This window comes from Anolis carolinensis, chromosome 1 (assembly GCF_035594765.1).
Source record: "Anolis carolinensis isolate JA03-04 chromosome 1, rAnoCar3.1.pri, whole genome shotgun sequence".
In the NCBI taxonomy this organism is placed as follows: Eukaryota; Metazoa; Chordata; class Lepidosauria; order Squamata; family Dactyloidae; genus Anolis; species Anolis carolinensis.
Window position 1 is genome coordinate 184,343,300 of NC_085841.1, and position 17,382 is coordinate 184,360,681.

Here is a 17,382-nt window from a genome sequence, read left to right on the forward strand (position 1 = left end):
CGCTGTCATCTTCCCACCGGAGTGACACCTACTATTCTACTCACATGTGCTTGTTTTCAAACTGCTAGGTTGGCAGAAGCTGGGGCTAACAGTGGGAGCTCACCCCACTCCCCAGATTCGAACCACTGACCTTTCAGTCAGCAAGTTCAGCAGCTGAGCAGTTTAACCCGCTGTGCCACTGGGGGCTCCAATAGATAGGTAGAAGAAGCAAAATATATAATTTGTTCTTGGTTAGAGTGGGGAGCATCCTGCTTTGCATCAGAGAATTACATTCAATCTTTTTCAAGACAATATTCAAGTTTTAATTCTTTTTTTTATTTAAATACAAAATAGTATATCTCAACTTCACTTTGGAATATTACACTGCACACACAAAAAAAAGAAAATGGCATTCAAGTTTTATGTCATACACAATAAAATGTAACTAATAACGCAGATATCTACTGGGGATTAGTTCCAAAACGCACATAAATATTGAAAATGATGAAAGCTTGAGAAAGGGCTTTGATCTGGAAGTCAGCCAGGTTGTGGAGATGAGCGAGAGTCACAGGAAAGAGTGATTTGGCTTCCTTTATTCTCCCTCCAACTGTAAGGCTGCTTGATTTTTAGGTCTCCTGTGTTTTTAATAGTTGGTTAAATATGAAGAGCCACACTCTGAAGACACAGCGAACCCACTGTACATTTGTAACTTCAGACTGACTGGGCTAATCACAATTTTGAAATGACTGTACTTTTATATCAGAATGAGGTAGATCTAATTTAGGTTTTAATCCTATATATATTCTCACTTAAGGCACAAGTTCTAATAAAGTTAATGGGACTTAACTGCTACATAAAACTATAGCTGGATTAGTAGCTAAGCATGTCACCCGTACCCGCTACTAACATGCAATTTTGCTTTAAGGTTTTCGAGCTTCTTGCTCCCCCTCTTCCAAAAATAATTATTTAAATATGTAAAACTTTGTTTGTTATGGATGTGACACAATATAAAAGTACAAAAAGCTCAATAAAACAACTACACATTCTTTGATTCAAAAGATCTTTAAGTATTGTGTTATTACTTCTCTACTCATCATTGGTGTTTTAAAAATAGCAGATTTACTGTTTAATGATAGAGACATTTGCGACCTAACCTTTAAATCTTAAAATGGGTTGTATTTTAGGGGAAAGTCTCTCTGTCCCCAATTAACAAACTATCTAAAACAGTGGTTCTCAACCTGTGGGTCCCCAGATGTTTTGGCCTTCAACTCCCAAAAATTCTAACAGCTGGCAAACTGGCTGGGATTTCTGGGAGTTGTAGGTCAAAAACCCAGGGACCCACAGATTGAGAACCATTGATGTAGAATCTCCTAGATCTCTGGCATTCCTATTTTGGTTTGATCAAGTTCACACAGTTCCCTCCCCTAATTTTTTCCACACAACATGTGTACAAAATCAATAGCATATTCTGTATATACGGTATACTGGAAGACATTTGTTCATTCCCATAAAGGGGAAAAAAACATCAAGCTGCTCATAGCTAACCACATGTATTTTCAAATGCAGGCTACAGGCATGATACAAACAAGGAAACCTGAGGAGATCTACACAGATCTACAAGTTGATTTTGCTTACACAAGCTTTTACTCCATTATCATAAGTACAGAAGAATCCTTAGATTTCAAACCAGACTACCCTTCAGGGAATAGTTCAGCATCTGTGAAAAACCATTGCGAATGAACAGTTGAAAGCCTTCATACTTCTGTATCTTTTTGTAAAAATTCAGCCAGTGTTCCCATATCCACAGGAATTAATAAATACTCCACTCCATCGGCATTCTGAAAAGAAGAACACAGTATGGTTCATAGGTGTAAGACTAAAGCTTTTATTAGCAGAATGCCAGTTTACCGATAGGAACAGTTGGTTTAACTATAGGTCTTTGATCATCTCTGAACTATGCATAAGGGTTATTTTTATGTGAGAACACAGACGACCACTCAAAGAAGCATAGCAAACGTAAAGCAGCCTATTCTTCATGTCCTCACACATATGAGCGATTTCCACACTGACTTAGCAGAAGAACAGCAGTCACTCTCCCATCAACAACTAGATGTTCAAGAACCAGTCCTGCATTTAACTGCTGATGGCTTAAGAAATGCTGCCACTTTAGAGGCATGGATCGATGTGCTTAAGATGAATTCAGAAGCTGCCATAGAACTTGTGGAGAGGCTGCAAACAACAATAGGCTTAGACATTCTAGCCATTTTCAAGCTACGTGTATCAAGAGTTTTTGCATACATTCAATAGTAACACATGACTGTTTACATATTCAGTAATCAAAAGGCATTTGCATGTTAAAAAACCTTGGTTCCACTTTCCAGTCAATTCCATGTTCTCACAGTCCTCCGATCACTGACCTGTCAGATAAGGAGGGGCTTCATGTAGTAATAATGGTAGTTCTATTGACATTTACCACCTAATAAATCTTTCAGAAGTACTAGCAGCCACACACATGCTTAACATACAATAGCACTACTCACCCTCTTGGTCCGAATAAGCTTATGATCCCTGAATTCTGTAAGCTGAGCTCTAAGACTGAGGTCACTATTTACTAAAAAGGCCTCCCGGCAGTGTTGATACAATTCTTGAAAGGAAAGGCCTAAGATGAGGAATAAAATAGCACACGTTAAAATAATATCCAGTGAAGAGGAGAAGTAATTCTACTCTCCATTCTACACCTGCTACCACATGCTGCTTCTAGCCATTATGAATGCATAATGGGGAAATGGCAGCTTTTTGGTACTTTCCCTCAAACAAGTATGGAGATAGGAAAGGTGGTCAGTCCTTCATTTAGGTTCTGGGACGAACTATGCTCTCACCTTTTGACAATATACTCAGAAGAGATAATGGTTTCCTTTGTTACCTTGACTTAAGAGTTTAGTTTGTTCCGTGACAAGCTCTTAACTCAAAATCTCTTATGTCAAAGAAAATTTCCGCATTGAAGTGCTATTAATCTGTTCTGGGTCCCCGAAACCTCCCAGACATTATTTGTTACGCATTTTTAAAGAAAATGTACTTTATAAATAACAAATCATGCATAAATGCACATTCACGGAGGACAATAAAAATAAGATCAACTTCAAAATGGTGGAAACAGAAATTTGTGGCAAGGAAGCACATGTCACAAAGTGAAGAAGCAGAACCATCATTTCCTTCATACTGTATTCGTTCCTGCCTCCCTTTCTCTCTTGCTCTCTCTCCTCTCTCTTCATGAAGGCAAACATACCAGAAATAAAAAAACACAAAATTAACTAACCCAAAGTTCCTCAAAGTGGACAAGTGTCAAGGACACTGAGTTAATGACTCGACAGCATAGATACAGATACAGAAAGAGTCTCTTTAATCTTTACAGCAATGGGGAATGCTGAGACCAGTCCAAGTTCAATACGCAGCCAAGACATCCAAAAACAGTCCAAGGTCATACAATATTCCAAACACAGTAGTAGGCAAAACACATTGTCTATTCAATCTGAAGTCAAAACACAGCTCACCAAAACTCCACATAGCGTAAAGCAGATCCAAGAATCTAAATCACTGGCTGACAACATCAAAAGATGACTATTGCTTCCAGCAATGTTCTGTTCTAACCGTCCTTTCTTTATGCTCTTCTCTAACCACTCAACAGCTGGTCTTCCTTCTGTTGGACCTCCTTGGGCAGAGTGCATCAACTCCTTGCCCTCCCTTTTGAAGATCTTCATTCTGCTCTAACTTATTTGCTCCCTCAGAGACCTTCTCCTGCAGAGCAGCATCATATTCAAGCAGGTTCAACTGTTCCTTCTCCATAGGTTCATCTTCAGCTGTCAGAAGGCAAACCCCTTTGTCATCTTTCTTCTCTTCCTGACCCATGGTCCTGACAACAAGGGCCCAAGGCACGGAGCTGGACCTTTGAAGTCCTAAAGCCCCAGACTCTCATGCTGGTGCTCCCTCTGGCACTAGCTCTTAACTCAAAATGCTGATCTTATATTAAAGCGAAACCCAGGCCAAGAGACAGCTCTGAACTCAAAATGCTCTTAAGTTAGAATGCTCTTAGTAGAAGTTCCACTGCATATAAAAAGGAGTCATCCCTTTACCCTGAGCAGAGTGACAAATGTGTCAGCATGAATGTGTAGGCATGAAAGTGGCAGTGGCCCAGAGTAACTCTTCACAGAATGACCCTTGACTTATCAACAGGTCATATCAAAATTCAAATTTTTTTTGCCCCAAAGCTTGCCCTCAACTTATACATGAGATCAACATATACATGATTGTATATTATAATTGCAATGATTAGTTATAGATTTCCTCTTTCCTCTCTCACTGTGCTCTTGATCCATACTATTTCACTATCTTCTGTTATGTCTATGTTAATCTTAATAACTCTAGCCAATGGTTTGGCCTCTAACCAGGCTTCCCATTCTGTCCCCAGTAATCCCTTGCACAGGAGTATTCAGGTACAAAGACCTCAAAACAACAGATGAGTGCCTACTAGATTACGCTACACTGATCATTACATAAATGTCTGGCGAAGAACACAGAACAAGTTCATTTTTTGGTGTTGATCATCGACCATAATAAATAAATAAATATAACACAAAATAAGGGAATATTCAACATGAACAGGTTTTTGAATTTAAAGTGCTTGCACCTGTTTCCAATGGAACTTACTGGTACACACTACATATTCACTAATCTCAGGATTGTTTCAGATTTATTTCAAAACAGTGCTGTTAAATCCTCTCATATACACATGTTTTTAAACACAGTTGAGGAAAATGTTGCTTGTGGAGCACACATGGGGATCACAAGACCATTTTGTTGTTTCTAGGACTCTGTAGCAGCCACCTTAAAAAAAAAGTCAAAAATACCTCTCCCAAAGTGCCTTTTCCCACTAATAAGTTAAAATCAAGTTCCATCTTGCAAGGGGGAAGGCTTTTCCTGGGCCTACAATGGTCCAAGGAACATAAAACTCTCAAACCTCCTAGAAGAGGACTGTCAGGCATTTTGATGCAAAAACATTTAGAGAAAAATTGTTTTGAGAGATGGGGAGCCCTGGGGAAGGTAATATAGTCCTCTAAATTCCAACATTTCCCCACCCCATTTTTAAATGTTACGATGAAGTATATCAATAATTTCCAACAAAGAATGCTGTAATTACAAATGAAACTGCTTTTGTCATTAGTTTCATCTTCAGAAAGAATAAACAAAATTCATAACAACTGATAGATTACCTACCTGGCCAGGAAGGGTTATCCTTATTTTCTAGTTGACACTCTCCCAGAAGCCTGAAAATCCCTCTGAGGAGAAGGAAAACCAAATGCATTTTAAAAAAAATTGGAAGTGAATTATTTTCAAAGAACAACAAAATGTGGATTCAATTTTTTTTAAAAGGTTTGAAATCCACAGATGACCATAAATGACTATGATGACTATGTCCTTTGGCTTGTTCCATCTTTTGCAAACAGGAACACCCTTCTTTAGAATCCATTAATTTCAGATGCTAAATTAACACATACATATTCAACAAACTTGTGTGGGTATGCACAACCTGGAAAACATCACATACATCTAAACAACTCTTCTCAGAGAAAACAAAGAGAAACAATATAATCAGCAAGGAACTAGATTACACATGACCAATAGGATTTTCAAACGATCTGGTGTTCTCCAGATTTTTCCAACATCCAACCTTAACTAGTATGGCCAATAGTTAGGAATGCTGGGAGCTTTGGTCCTCCATGTATGGAGAACAGCAGAAGTTAGGAAAGGATGGTGCGTATTACAGAAAATGACAAGGATCTGTCTCAGTTGTGTTGTGACAAATTAATTCTGAGGCACTAGGAAAATACTGTATGTCAACCTCCAATTTCCCAATACAAAATGTTCTGTTTTCAGCCATTTTTTTAAGTATCTGGATATTAGAATCCTGGTCACAGTGAGGATTTCAAGATCCTGCACTTCACTGATAATTTCTTACCTTGCATTAGGAGTGAGACTATGTAAAACATGTGTGAGGGAGCTCAGAGCCAAAGACCCAGACCGCTGTATCAACAAAGAGTTCTCATAGGATGTTTCTTCTATGTAAGGGCTGTAAGTAGTTGTTTCGTACCACAACCAGTTATACATGCTTTGTTTTGCCTGATCCCACACTATAAGAACCAAAAACAGATAAAAGGAAAGAAAGGATAAAAAGGCTAAGATTCTGGAAGTGTGGTAGAATACTTTTCAGAAATTATTTTGTCAGATACTATTCTAAGGAGATAAGTGTATCATTTTCTCTGTAGTGACACAAAAAATTGCCTCAATATATTTACAGAAAATTTCCTATGCAGATACAACACTTTAATGTAACTATCTATACGACTTTAAAGTCAACAATGAAAAATTATATTTAGTGCTTTAATATGTTCATTTAATAAATTGATCTTCTGCCTGAACACTCTGTGGTATTCTTTTGGAGGAGGCCTGGAATCATTTATACTCTATACAGGGCTGTAACAGCTCTGAACATTTATTCATGCCTCTGAAGATTTGTAAGGTAAAGCTGTTTCCATCCTGATGACATAACAATGACTCCAACTGTGATATGCCTGTTGTCTAAACTCAAATGTAACAAGTAAGAAACAATGTTAGCACAAACTGTGCTTTTTATAAAAGAACACATCCTTAAACTAGTTTCAAATCCTAGTTTGTTCACCCAAAGAAGCCACCGTTTGTGAGAGATTTTCACTTCTTGCCTTTTAAAGAAAGCTCAAGGATTCCAAATCTGGTCTCATTTACATGGCATTTTAATAAAATCAATAATTTGACTTCACTCAGATGTAATACAAAACCACTGTTAATAATTACACTGGAATGCAGCCATAGGATGCATTACACTTCTATATTGGCTAGCTATGAAGACACATAAGTCTGAAAGATCCAAATACTCACTGAGTGGAGCATTAATATGATCAATGGAGGCTATGAGGTAGACATTGGGAAGGGATGACAACTGCCCTAGGATCTGTTGGCTTTTATCTCCTCGCAGCATCTGGCTGTCCAGGTTATGAATGAGCAAATAAAGCTCCAAGGAAGGATCTGGTGATGAAAAAGTGCCAACAGAGAAAGTCAAAAACAACGTGTCTAGAAGATTCTCAGTTTACTCCAGTTATTACAAGCTCACGGTTAGGCTCATCTCCAAATAACAAAACATATATATGCAAAAAAAAAACCCATATTTTACTCTGAGATTTTAAAAGCTATTTTTTCTGACAATCTAAAAATCAAGTCGGTGTCGATCTACACGATCTCTTGCTTGGATTCCTCAAAGTTATGTCTAGCACTTGGGATAATATTTCAAGTAGTTTTGCATGGAAAACTGTATATCTGGATTGCTATAGGCTCAGCCCCTTACTCACTACCCCATAACTTTATATGCTATTTCGGTACTCAGGACATGCTGTTGCTCCTGTAGGCCTTATTCTTATTCTGGTGAGGTAAATCTTGTGTAAATTGGCCTTAGCTACTACCTTAATGCGGCTATCATCATCATTACCTACTGTAATTTTATCCTATTTTATCAATTCCAGATAATAATAAAGATAATGCTAAGCCTCTTTATTTGTCTGCTTTGGTATTAAGTTCACTGTTATTGTTTAAGGTTTCTAAACTAAGATTTTGGACCAGAAGATGCTGGCTTTAGAGACAGGGCGGGGGTATTAAAGACAAGACATGTACATCTTCAGATGAACATTTGGTCTTTATTTTTCTTTTTTTTTTAACCTCGATGCAAAAGATCGGAAGCGGACAATTCTTCCCTCCCACTTTTGTGGGATAACTGTTTCTTCTTCTTCTTTTTTTTTTTTTTCTTTTTTTTCTTTTTTCTTTTTCCTTTCTTACTTCTCCCCTTGCTCTGTTTAGGTTTGTTTTGCCTTGTTTAGGTTTGTTTTGCCTTGTGGTTGTTTATATATAGGGCTTCACCCCCATCTTATTTTCCTACTTTCCTGTTCCACTTATGTTCTCCTACTTTCAATGTAAAGAAAAATAAGTACAGATGGACTACTATGTATGCTAAACGGAACATAATGTGGGTTTGTTTGTTGACCTCGTTCGTTTTTTTTTTTTTCCTTCTTTTATCTCCTTCTCTCTTTTTTTTAATGTATTCCCAATACTCAATGAAAAAACTATTAAAAAAAAAAAAAAAAAGAGACAGGATTTAAGTGCTACTGAGGTCTCAGCTAGACAGTCTGAAATAGTGGAGTGTCTACCAGGCTATTGTCAAACCCAGCGATACCTATTTACCACACACTATTTAATATACAGACAAGCAAGGTCATGACAAATAAATGACGCATCCCAGAACCTACAGCTATTAAGCAAAGACATAAAATAAGAGATATAATTTGTCTCAACCAACTCAACATAGTTTTGGCAGCCACAAAAATGAAGTTTCTGGAGTAGAACAACTGCTTTCAAAGTACGTAAGTACCGCACAATTAAACAGGAAATAACGCTTTCAAACCAGAAACAGAAAAATGTTCGAATTTTATTATGTGGTGTTAATGGCTACAACTAAGTTTTTTTAAATACACAGTAGAATTCAAATTTCTAGAATACTTATCTCTATTCATTACCTTCTTTAAATCTTTTCATGACCATATCCAACTGATCCTGGGAACTGCGAAAAGTGCTCTTGTCATCCAGCACCTCCTCTGTGATGGAATTCAGAATCTAACACAGAAAAGTGACAGGTTATCAGCTTTTAGATTTTTTTAAAAATAGAATAGATCTTATAAGAAAACCAAGGCTGGGTTAAAAACAGAACTGCAACTATTAAAACTGTTTCAACACTCAAAGTTACAAGAATTGAAAATAATTAATATATACAATGTACAGAAGTTCCTTCCAAGTACAAATTCTGTATGATGTGAAACACTCCTTAATGTTCTGTATAGCTATTCTTCATCCTATTTAATTATACTTCCCTCCCAAGAGCTTTGGAGGTACGCCTATGTTTCGCAATCACAAGTTGTTGAGTGTTTTTCAGACTGTATGGCCATGTTCCAGAAATACGGAACATGGCCATACAGCCTGAAAAACACACAATCTCCCCTTCATTAAAATAATTAGCCGCAAGTAATAACAGGCCATATAACATGATGGAAACATTGCTATAATAAACAGCTATACATTCTAGATTTTTCACATCTATTGCAGTAAAATCACTACTATAACAATGTCACCTGAAACAACAAGGATTCTCTTGCTTATCTTCTAGTATGTTAAGCTTCTAATGCAATATGGGCTATCCTCTACTTTTGTGCATTCAACACAGGATAAAAAGGACAACCTTCATGAAAAAGAATAAACAGATATAAATCTTTGTCTCAGATTTAAAGATTTAAATTTTTGCAAGATTAAAAAAACAGTTCCAGAACATGTGTTATCGAAGGCTTTCATGGCCGGGATCACAGGGTTGTTGTATGTCTTTCGGGCTGTGTGGCCATGTTCCAGGAAATTCTCTCCTGACATTTCCAGTTTCAGAACACTTCAGTCTATCAGGACCTTAGTCATTGCCTTTAGAGGTATTGTGAACTAAAAAAAACTGCAGAGAATCTGATAAAGTACTAAAATGTTTGAGTCTATCAATAAAGTTTTAGAATAGGATATTGATTTCTTATTATTTATTAGTTGCCTTATCTGTCAGGTTGTGTGGGCTATCAATAAGTATTTTGTGTATGACTAATGTTAAGGTACCAGAGGACAGTCTACTACAATAGAGACAGCTAATGAGATGTAGTGGTTTGAGTGTTTGGCAACTCTGGAGATGAAGGTTCGAATCCCCATTCCACTGGTGACCTTAGGCTTGCTACACAATCTTAGCCTCCGAGGAAGATAAAGACAATCCTTGCACCCAAACAAATCTTGTCACAAAAAATATGATGATAGAGTTGCCGTAAATCTGACAAAAAATGTCAATGGTATATGTTGGGGTTTGGTTGACACTAGCATTCACATCACCTTTGGCAATCATATTAAATCCACTAAGTTTAGGCAAGAAATTGGAATATAAATTACTTCCATGGCACACTTTCTCTCTAAGCACTGAGACAGAAAATCTAGATCCATTATTAATTTTAATTTGTCCTGCTCAACTGACAGAAATAAAGCTGCCTACCCGAACACCCTTCCTGCTAATGTTACAGAGACTAAGAATGCCACCTTAAACAAAATCATTCTTCTCAAACGCTGGCTAGCAAGTTCAAACAAAACTGTTGCCAATCAAGTCAGCACTAAATTTAAATTCCAACTTCTCCAAAACCCAAGCCTTCAAACTGAATAAGTTGGATTTGAGGGAAGAATGGACACCTGACATTTGAAAATGCATGAAAAACAAGTCTCTTATCCATAGGATCATCATAAGTTGAAGTCACCTAGATGGCAGTTAACAATAAAATTGAATGACATACATTAACTGTCTTGGCTATATTACAAGCGTATTACAAGCAGTCTGTTATCATCAAGTGGTTTTCTGAATGGCCACTTTTAATAATGCGGTTGTTGCAGTCAGGATTCCATCTGAATTCATTCTGATCTCAATAACACCCTATTCAAAATAATATGCTGTATATACTTCAACCTCAAGATTGTAATCCAGCACGTGAGAAAATAAATTATATCCCACAAAAAAAATCATGCAACAAAAAGATCTATTAATCTTAGAATGCCATACTTTGTTTCAATATTGTTGGTGTAATCTGTAAATAATAGCCAAGTTTTTTTAAATTATAAGTGAAGATAGCAAATAACCAAGATAAACTACAAAGAAGTCAATGAACTTGATTTAAGCAGTGGGATTGGAAAAGTTATTTATGCAATCTGTACCTCAGCATTCACAAACTAATCTGAAAGTATGAATGATCATTTTTCTTTTGGCTTACCGATTTAACATTAACGTTGGGGAAAAATCCATTCACAACAATGTGAACAGAGTCCCGAAGAAGAGAAATACGAAAATTCTCCAACAGATCTCTCTTTGAGCCTAGTCCATAGAGCAAAATATTGAATCCCAAGCTGTAAGAAAAAGTAGAAAAATCTGAGGTTTGCATATCATTGTACAATCAAAGTGTACCGTTATGCCTGATATGAAATATACGTTTTGACATTGTGATGAGACATGACATTCTGTTTATGGCAAATTTGAGGCCCAAAACATAAATAGAAGTACCTTCCAGTTTCTATTTTGGAAGTTCAGCAAGCCACTTTTTTGAACTTTTAAAGTTTGGGGAACTCTCCAGATACCCTGTTTCCCCGAAAATAAGACATCCTCTGAAAATAAGACCTAGTAGAGGTTTTGCTGAATTGCTAAATATAAGGCCTCCCCTGAAAGTAAGACCTAGAAAAGTTTTTGTTTGGAAGCATGCCCGCCAAACAGGACACCAGAGCATGAGGGATTGGTAAGTGTATATACCATATATTGTTGTATATGGAAATAATAGTAGTAACAAAAATTCTTGATAGGATTCACAGTTTGCCTGGTTATGCTGGTTTGTGATGACAACTACTGTATAGTATATAATAAATATTCATTTTTTTGTTTAACAATAAATGTGAATTCTTCTTCAAAGAAAAATAAGACATCCCCTGAAAATAACACCTAGTGCATCTTTGAGAGCAAAAATTAATATAAGACACTGTCTTATTTTCGGGGAAACATGGTATAAACCAATTTATCTTCAATACATTTCAACTGGAAAATGAAAGCAACAGTTGCTTATGGACCCTTACAATTTAAAATCTACTTTATACTGCATGGACTTATGCTAAACAGAAACTAAACTATAATGCAGAATCTTGAGAAGGTATTAGTATGTTCTAACACATTAACAATCTACAAGGTTGTCCATGAAAAGGTAGCCACTTATGCAAAGCTAATTCAACAAAATATATTAACTTATAATAATATTCTATCAAGAAAATTGAGGGCTGCAATGAGAACAGGTCTGTCTATGAAACAATTTTTGAATTGTAATTGTTCTGATAAAACTACTATAGTTCTGTAAAAACAAATATTGTTACAGGAACATATGGGGTACTTACTGCAATTGCAACATCCATTTACAAAAAAATGTGTCGTATTGTTTAGTTAACGCTTCACGTTCAGCAGCAAAAGCAACAGGTAGTTTATTTAAGATGTTTTGCAGTGATTCCTGGTTAAGAGAGAAAGAAACAGCCTTTAGACTACATGCTAGGCTGAAGGAAATTATTTAATATACCCATGAAGTACGTAATTACAACAGGTTGCATCCAATGGTGCTCTTCCTTTCAATTCAGTAGAGGTTTCCGTTTCCAAAGAGAGAGAATTTCCAACACTTACCTGCTATATCTAAGTTTATGCAGATATGTTAAAGTAAATGTTTTACCAGACTGAAAATATCAGAAAAATTGATATTACAAGAGAACATAAGCTCTTACAAGACCCAATTAAATTAAAAACATAGGCCTTCACATAGTATCAAATACATCAGACTAGATGTAAGCAAGTCTACTCAGAAAGGCATTCTAAAACTTAATCCCAAAGCCTGGAAGTGATACTTTTTCCAAGCTAAGGTTTTAATCAAGATATAATTTGTTAAGATTTTTACGAAGTGATTTTGCAACTTTTTATATAGTGTGGATGTATATATGCATGAGTGCATCTGCCTTCAAATACAATGCACAACGGTCCCAACAGAATGTTATGAAAGCAAAGACTGCAGATATGCTTCTCATGTAGATCTGCATTTAGTCTATCAGACTAAGTAAGTAAAAAGTAAAAACATTTCACAAAAGCCACATGTTCCCAAGAAGAAGAAGAGCTATCCATCCCAATCCCAGCACCAATACCCACATCAGATACTACATTAGTAGCAGTTCCATTATGTTGAGACTGAGTTCCATTTCAAAATCATGGGAAGGAAATGAGAGAAATATTAGTATGTCTATCATGCTATGGCCTAAATGGTTGTTATGCTCAATTAGAAGAACTTCATGAAGTCAATGGAATTTATATATGTGTTGATTTATAGACTCCCATTAAGCCAGTTGATCTTCTATAGTTGCAACTAACAACTATATTTAGCCATTATGACTAAGTAAAATAATACCATCTTACACTTAATCTACTTTTCTCAATTCAAAATATTATGCAGGATACTGGACAACATAAAACAGCAACACTGTGTTCTACCTAACTATAGTATCAATTTTACTCCTGATCATATTTTATGACTGAAACAAGACCCTTAATAGCCTCCTCCCTCTTCTTTTTAAATGTTAACATTTGCAAGCTCAAGTTGTGACATAATATAACCAAGGTAAAAGATGTATTAACAATTAAACCTGACCAAGGTAAAAAAAAATCCTAATAAAAACTACAAACAAGGTCTATGAGAAAACATCAAAAATAAACTCTAATACACACACATACTGCACCTGATCCAGTTTTTTCTTTTCGATCTTTTGAAGTGTTCGGTCAGAGGTTAAAACTTTAGAACTACTGTGTGCTTCAAAATACTCTTCTACTAAATCGCTCTGATAAAAGAAACAAACACAAGAACCATCATGTATTCTCTGCCAATATAATTAAATAATGGGCAGATTGGTGGCTTCATTTCATTAATGTAGGACACAGACTGAGTGCAAAGCTGATTTGGCAATGGCATAATAAAGAATAATAGGAAGACAAGAAAATGTATAAGAAGAAATCACTTTACGGATATACAGTAAATAAAAGTATGCATGTCTTTAGAACAAATAATACTTTTGCATCTCTTATGTCAAGAAGTACACTTGTCTTCATGCTGCCTTTGAATAAAACCTAAATTTGGGAGGAAAAAGGTAACTGTGCCCCTCCACCATTCAATTAACTGTGGAAGGAATTCAATTGTATTTGTTAAAAGCACATCTAAGAAAAATATGACAAAATTCAGCAACCCCTGTCCTACTGCCATTTTGATAACTTCATCAAAAATAGACTTCTTAAAACTTCTTCAAATATGCTGCAATCAAATTGCAGATAGAGGAACTTGCTTCAGATCATTTTTTAAATTACTAATTATTTGTGTAAAAGTTAAAATGGACAAAATAATTTCTGATCAAAAAAGCTGGGTCAACTTATATACTGGTCAATGTAAATATCTCTTTCCGTCAGATCTTTGAAATGCAACAATTTTCTTAATCAGGCATTCAAAAAGGCCCGGGCTGTGGCGCAAGCTGGTGAGCAGCCAGCTGCAGCCAGCTGAGACCAATCACTCTGACCAAGAGGCCATGAGTTCGAGGCCAGCTCGGAGTCTGCATTTGTCTTTGTCTTTGTTCTATGTCAAGGCATTGAATGTTTGCCTTATATGTGTAATGTGATCCGCCCTGAGTCCCCTTCGGGGTGAGAAGGGCGGAATATAAATACTGTAAATAAATAAATAAATAAATAAATAAATAAATAAATAAATAAATAGCGAGAAATAGGGCCATGGAAGAGAGAACAAAGGAAGCTAATCCTTCTGTTAGATTTTCAATTGTATTTTTTATCATGTCAAAAGCGACTTGAGAACATACTGCAACTTGTATTGACATACTTTTAATGTAAGCTGCTTTGAGTCTCCTTGTGGAGAGAAAAAGTGAGGTATAAGCAAACATAATAAGCACAATTATAATTATAATCCATGGGTCATATTTTGGCCCCAAAATCTGTCCTCAACTTATACATAATGTGAATTTATACATACAGCATATCTCTCAATGTTTTGGCAAATGAAAGGAAATGCAGCAGAAATTGTATTTAAAATGTAACTTTTTTTTAAAAAGTACATGAGACATTTGTCTTCATAATTAAATTCTAGAACGTCAAAGATAGTTTGAAGTACCGTACATTACTAACAAAACATTAATTGTTAATGTTTTCTAGTAGAGACAGAGACCCCAGTCCCAAGAAGAAATGGGAATTCTGCTTGCACAAATACCAACTGAAACAAACATTGTCTGCAATTGTGTTTTTAAAAGGCAAAACCCAAAATACAAATCACTGCTATGCTGTTATCAGACCAATGAAATGGATCTACAGTGTTCCCTCACTACTTTGCGGTTCGCTTTTCGCTCCCTCACTGTTTCGCGTTATTTTTCTGAGCAGTGGTGCCTGCCAGTTTCCCTTTTGCGCATGCGCCCTCCTCCCTCTCATCAGTGTCCAGCCAGGCCACTCTGAATGCCGACAAGAGGGAGGTGCATGCGCAAAAGGGAAACTGCCAGACGCCGGAGAGGAGGGCGTCAAGAAGCAGCGCAGGAAGATGGCTTGCGAAGGGGAGAAAGGCCACCTAAGTACTAATATAATATGTAAATACTAATACTAAATACTATACTAATATAATGTGTAAATATTGGAATAAATAGAGTGCCCCAACTTCGTGGATTTTCACTTATTGCGGGTGGTCCTGTAACGTAACCCCCGCAATAAGTCAGGGAACGCTGTATTCGCTTTCCAAGCTCCACAGCTTTTTGAAGTAAAGCTATTGAAAATCATACAAGATAAGAAAAGTAATGAGATTAGAGTCATGGCTTGCACTTTGTTTGAGACCCTTGTCTAAAATGGCATTTAACGTGTTCTTGTTAAAATGGTAACGCTAAAGGAAAAGGAGCAAACAAACTAGGTATTGCTTTTGGAGGTTTTTCCTCCAGCAAAAAGTAAAATAATTTGAATTAGGCTCACTGTCACATTACCTTTTACAATATCTAAACTTATCTCCAGATGTAACAATGCAATGGCTTCAAGAGAGACTCACTATATTCTGCCCAACAAATGGCTTAGTGTCACACAGAACAGATATGGTCTCAGTTTCAAAGGGAGGTCCCTTTTGTTTCTAATAGAGAAAAAAATACTTCCTTTTTACTGCTTTTGACCCCAGTCCCAAAAATACCTTAAATACCAACTGAAACAAACATCTGAAACAAGATGCAGGTCTGGATTTTTTGAGATGATGTTTAATTCTTTACTAGATAAGCAGACAGTGAACTTTGAAAGCTAATGTGATGTCTAGGTTCCTGTGAGTTTTCCAGGCTGTATGGCCATGTTCCAAAAGCATTCTCTCCTGACGTTTCACTCACATCTTTGGCAGGCATCCTCAGAGATGGCGCAATGAGTTAAACCCTTGTGCCAGCAGGACTGCTGACTTGATGGTTGGGCTGCTGACCTGAAGGTTACCGGTTCGAATATGGAGAGAGTACGGATACCTTGATGTATGGACTGTACTGCATTTTGCTGCGCAAGTAACATAACTACGCTTAATACATTTTTACACGACATGATTTCTTATACTTTTCTTGTTAATAAACTGAACTGCATATGCACTCACAGGAATATTTTGCTTCTGTTTCTTAGCTGGTGTTTCTTTACTGGGGTGAGCAGATGTCGTCTGCCGTCTGGCTGGCATTGCTTCATGAAAAGTTGAATCAGCACTTTTGCTACAACTCTCTTCCTCCTCTTCCTCGGAGCATGAAGCAGAATAATCGCTTTCACTATCAGAGCACATGTTCAATCCTGGAAAAACCAAAGGATTGTGAAGAGACAGTCAAGATTATCAGTTGCTCATGCAGTTTTCATAGAAAATATTGTTATTCACTGTACAGAACAGGATGATGGTTTGATAGCCCTTCAATGTACTCTCCAGTGCTTATGTTCTTCCTAAAAATCATCCTGCATATACTGCATATACTATATCCTGGACAATACAAACTAAAGGTAAAGGTTTCCCCTGACGTTAAGTCTACTCATGTCTGACTCTGGGGGTTGGTGCTCATCTCCATTTCTAAGCCAAAGAACCATAGACACCTCCAAGGTCATGACTGCATGGAGCACCGTTACCTTCTCGCCGGAGTCGTACCTATTGATCTACTCACACTGGCATGTTTTCGAACTGCTAGGTTGGCAGAAGCTGGAGCAACAGCGGGTGCTCCCTCTGCTCCCGGGATTTGAAACTGGGACCTTTGGGTCTGCAAGTTCAGCAGCTCAGTGCTTTAACACACTTCGCCACCGGGGCTCCTCTGTTCTACTTACTGTAATTGGATAGATGGATAGTTACAGACAAAATGTTACTATCTATTGCAGAATAGTATTTGCTCTTATCAAGAGTATGAAACAAAGTAACAAATAATTTGTTGTAACAATTTAATATCCAAACACAGCAGAAGCAGTTTCAGTGTTAAAATGTGGGCAAACATCATAGAACTGAATTCAACAAACTAAAGGAATTACACTTGGCCTGTGAATGTACACTGTGAAATAAGTTTATACATCAATCTTCTTCCAGGCCAACATCTTCCTGGACAGACATCAAAACAGACAGCTCTAATACTAACCTA

At 36.8% G+C, this 17,382-nt stretch overlaps 1 protein-coding gene across 1 annotated transcript in view; it reads right to left on the reverse strand.

Annotated features, from left to right (window-relative positions):
- Nucleotides 1-293: 293 nt before the first annotated feature.
- orc2 (origin recognition complex subunit 2) overlaps nucleotides 294-17,382 on the reverse strand; it is a 30,912-nt gene continuing 13,823 nt past the window's right edge. The window contains exons 8-17 of the mRNA XM_003227346.4: nucleotides 16,377-16,561; nucleotides 13,471-13,569; nucleotides 12,097-12,206; nucleotides 10,938-11,070; nucleotides 8,631-8,727; nucleotides 6,949-7,095; nucleotides 5,993-6,164; nucleotides 5,251-5,312; nucleotides 2,520-2,638; nucleotides 294-1,817 (exon numbers count right to left, since the gene is read on the reverse strand). Of these exons, the coding sequence (XP_003227394.2) occupies nucleotides 1,734-1,817; nucleotides 2,520-2,638; nucleotides 5,251-5,312; nucleotides 5,993-6,164; nucleotides 6,949-7,095; nucleotides 8,631-8,727; nucleotides 10,938-11,070; nucleotides 12,097-12,206; nucleotides 13,471-13,569; nucleotides 16,377-16,561 (1,208 nt within the window). The 3' untranslated portion in view covers nucleotides 294-1,733. The remainder of the gene's footprint in view (nucleotides 1,818-2,519; nucleotides 2,639-5,250; nucleotides 5,313-5,992; nucleotides 6,165-6,948; nucleotides 7,096-8,630; nucleotides 8,728-10,937; nucleotides 11,071-12,096; nucleotides 12,207-13,470; nucleotides 13,570-16,376; nucleotides 16,562-17,382) is intronic.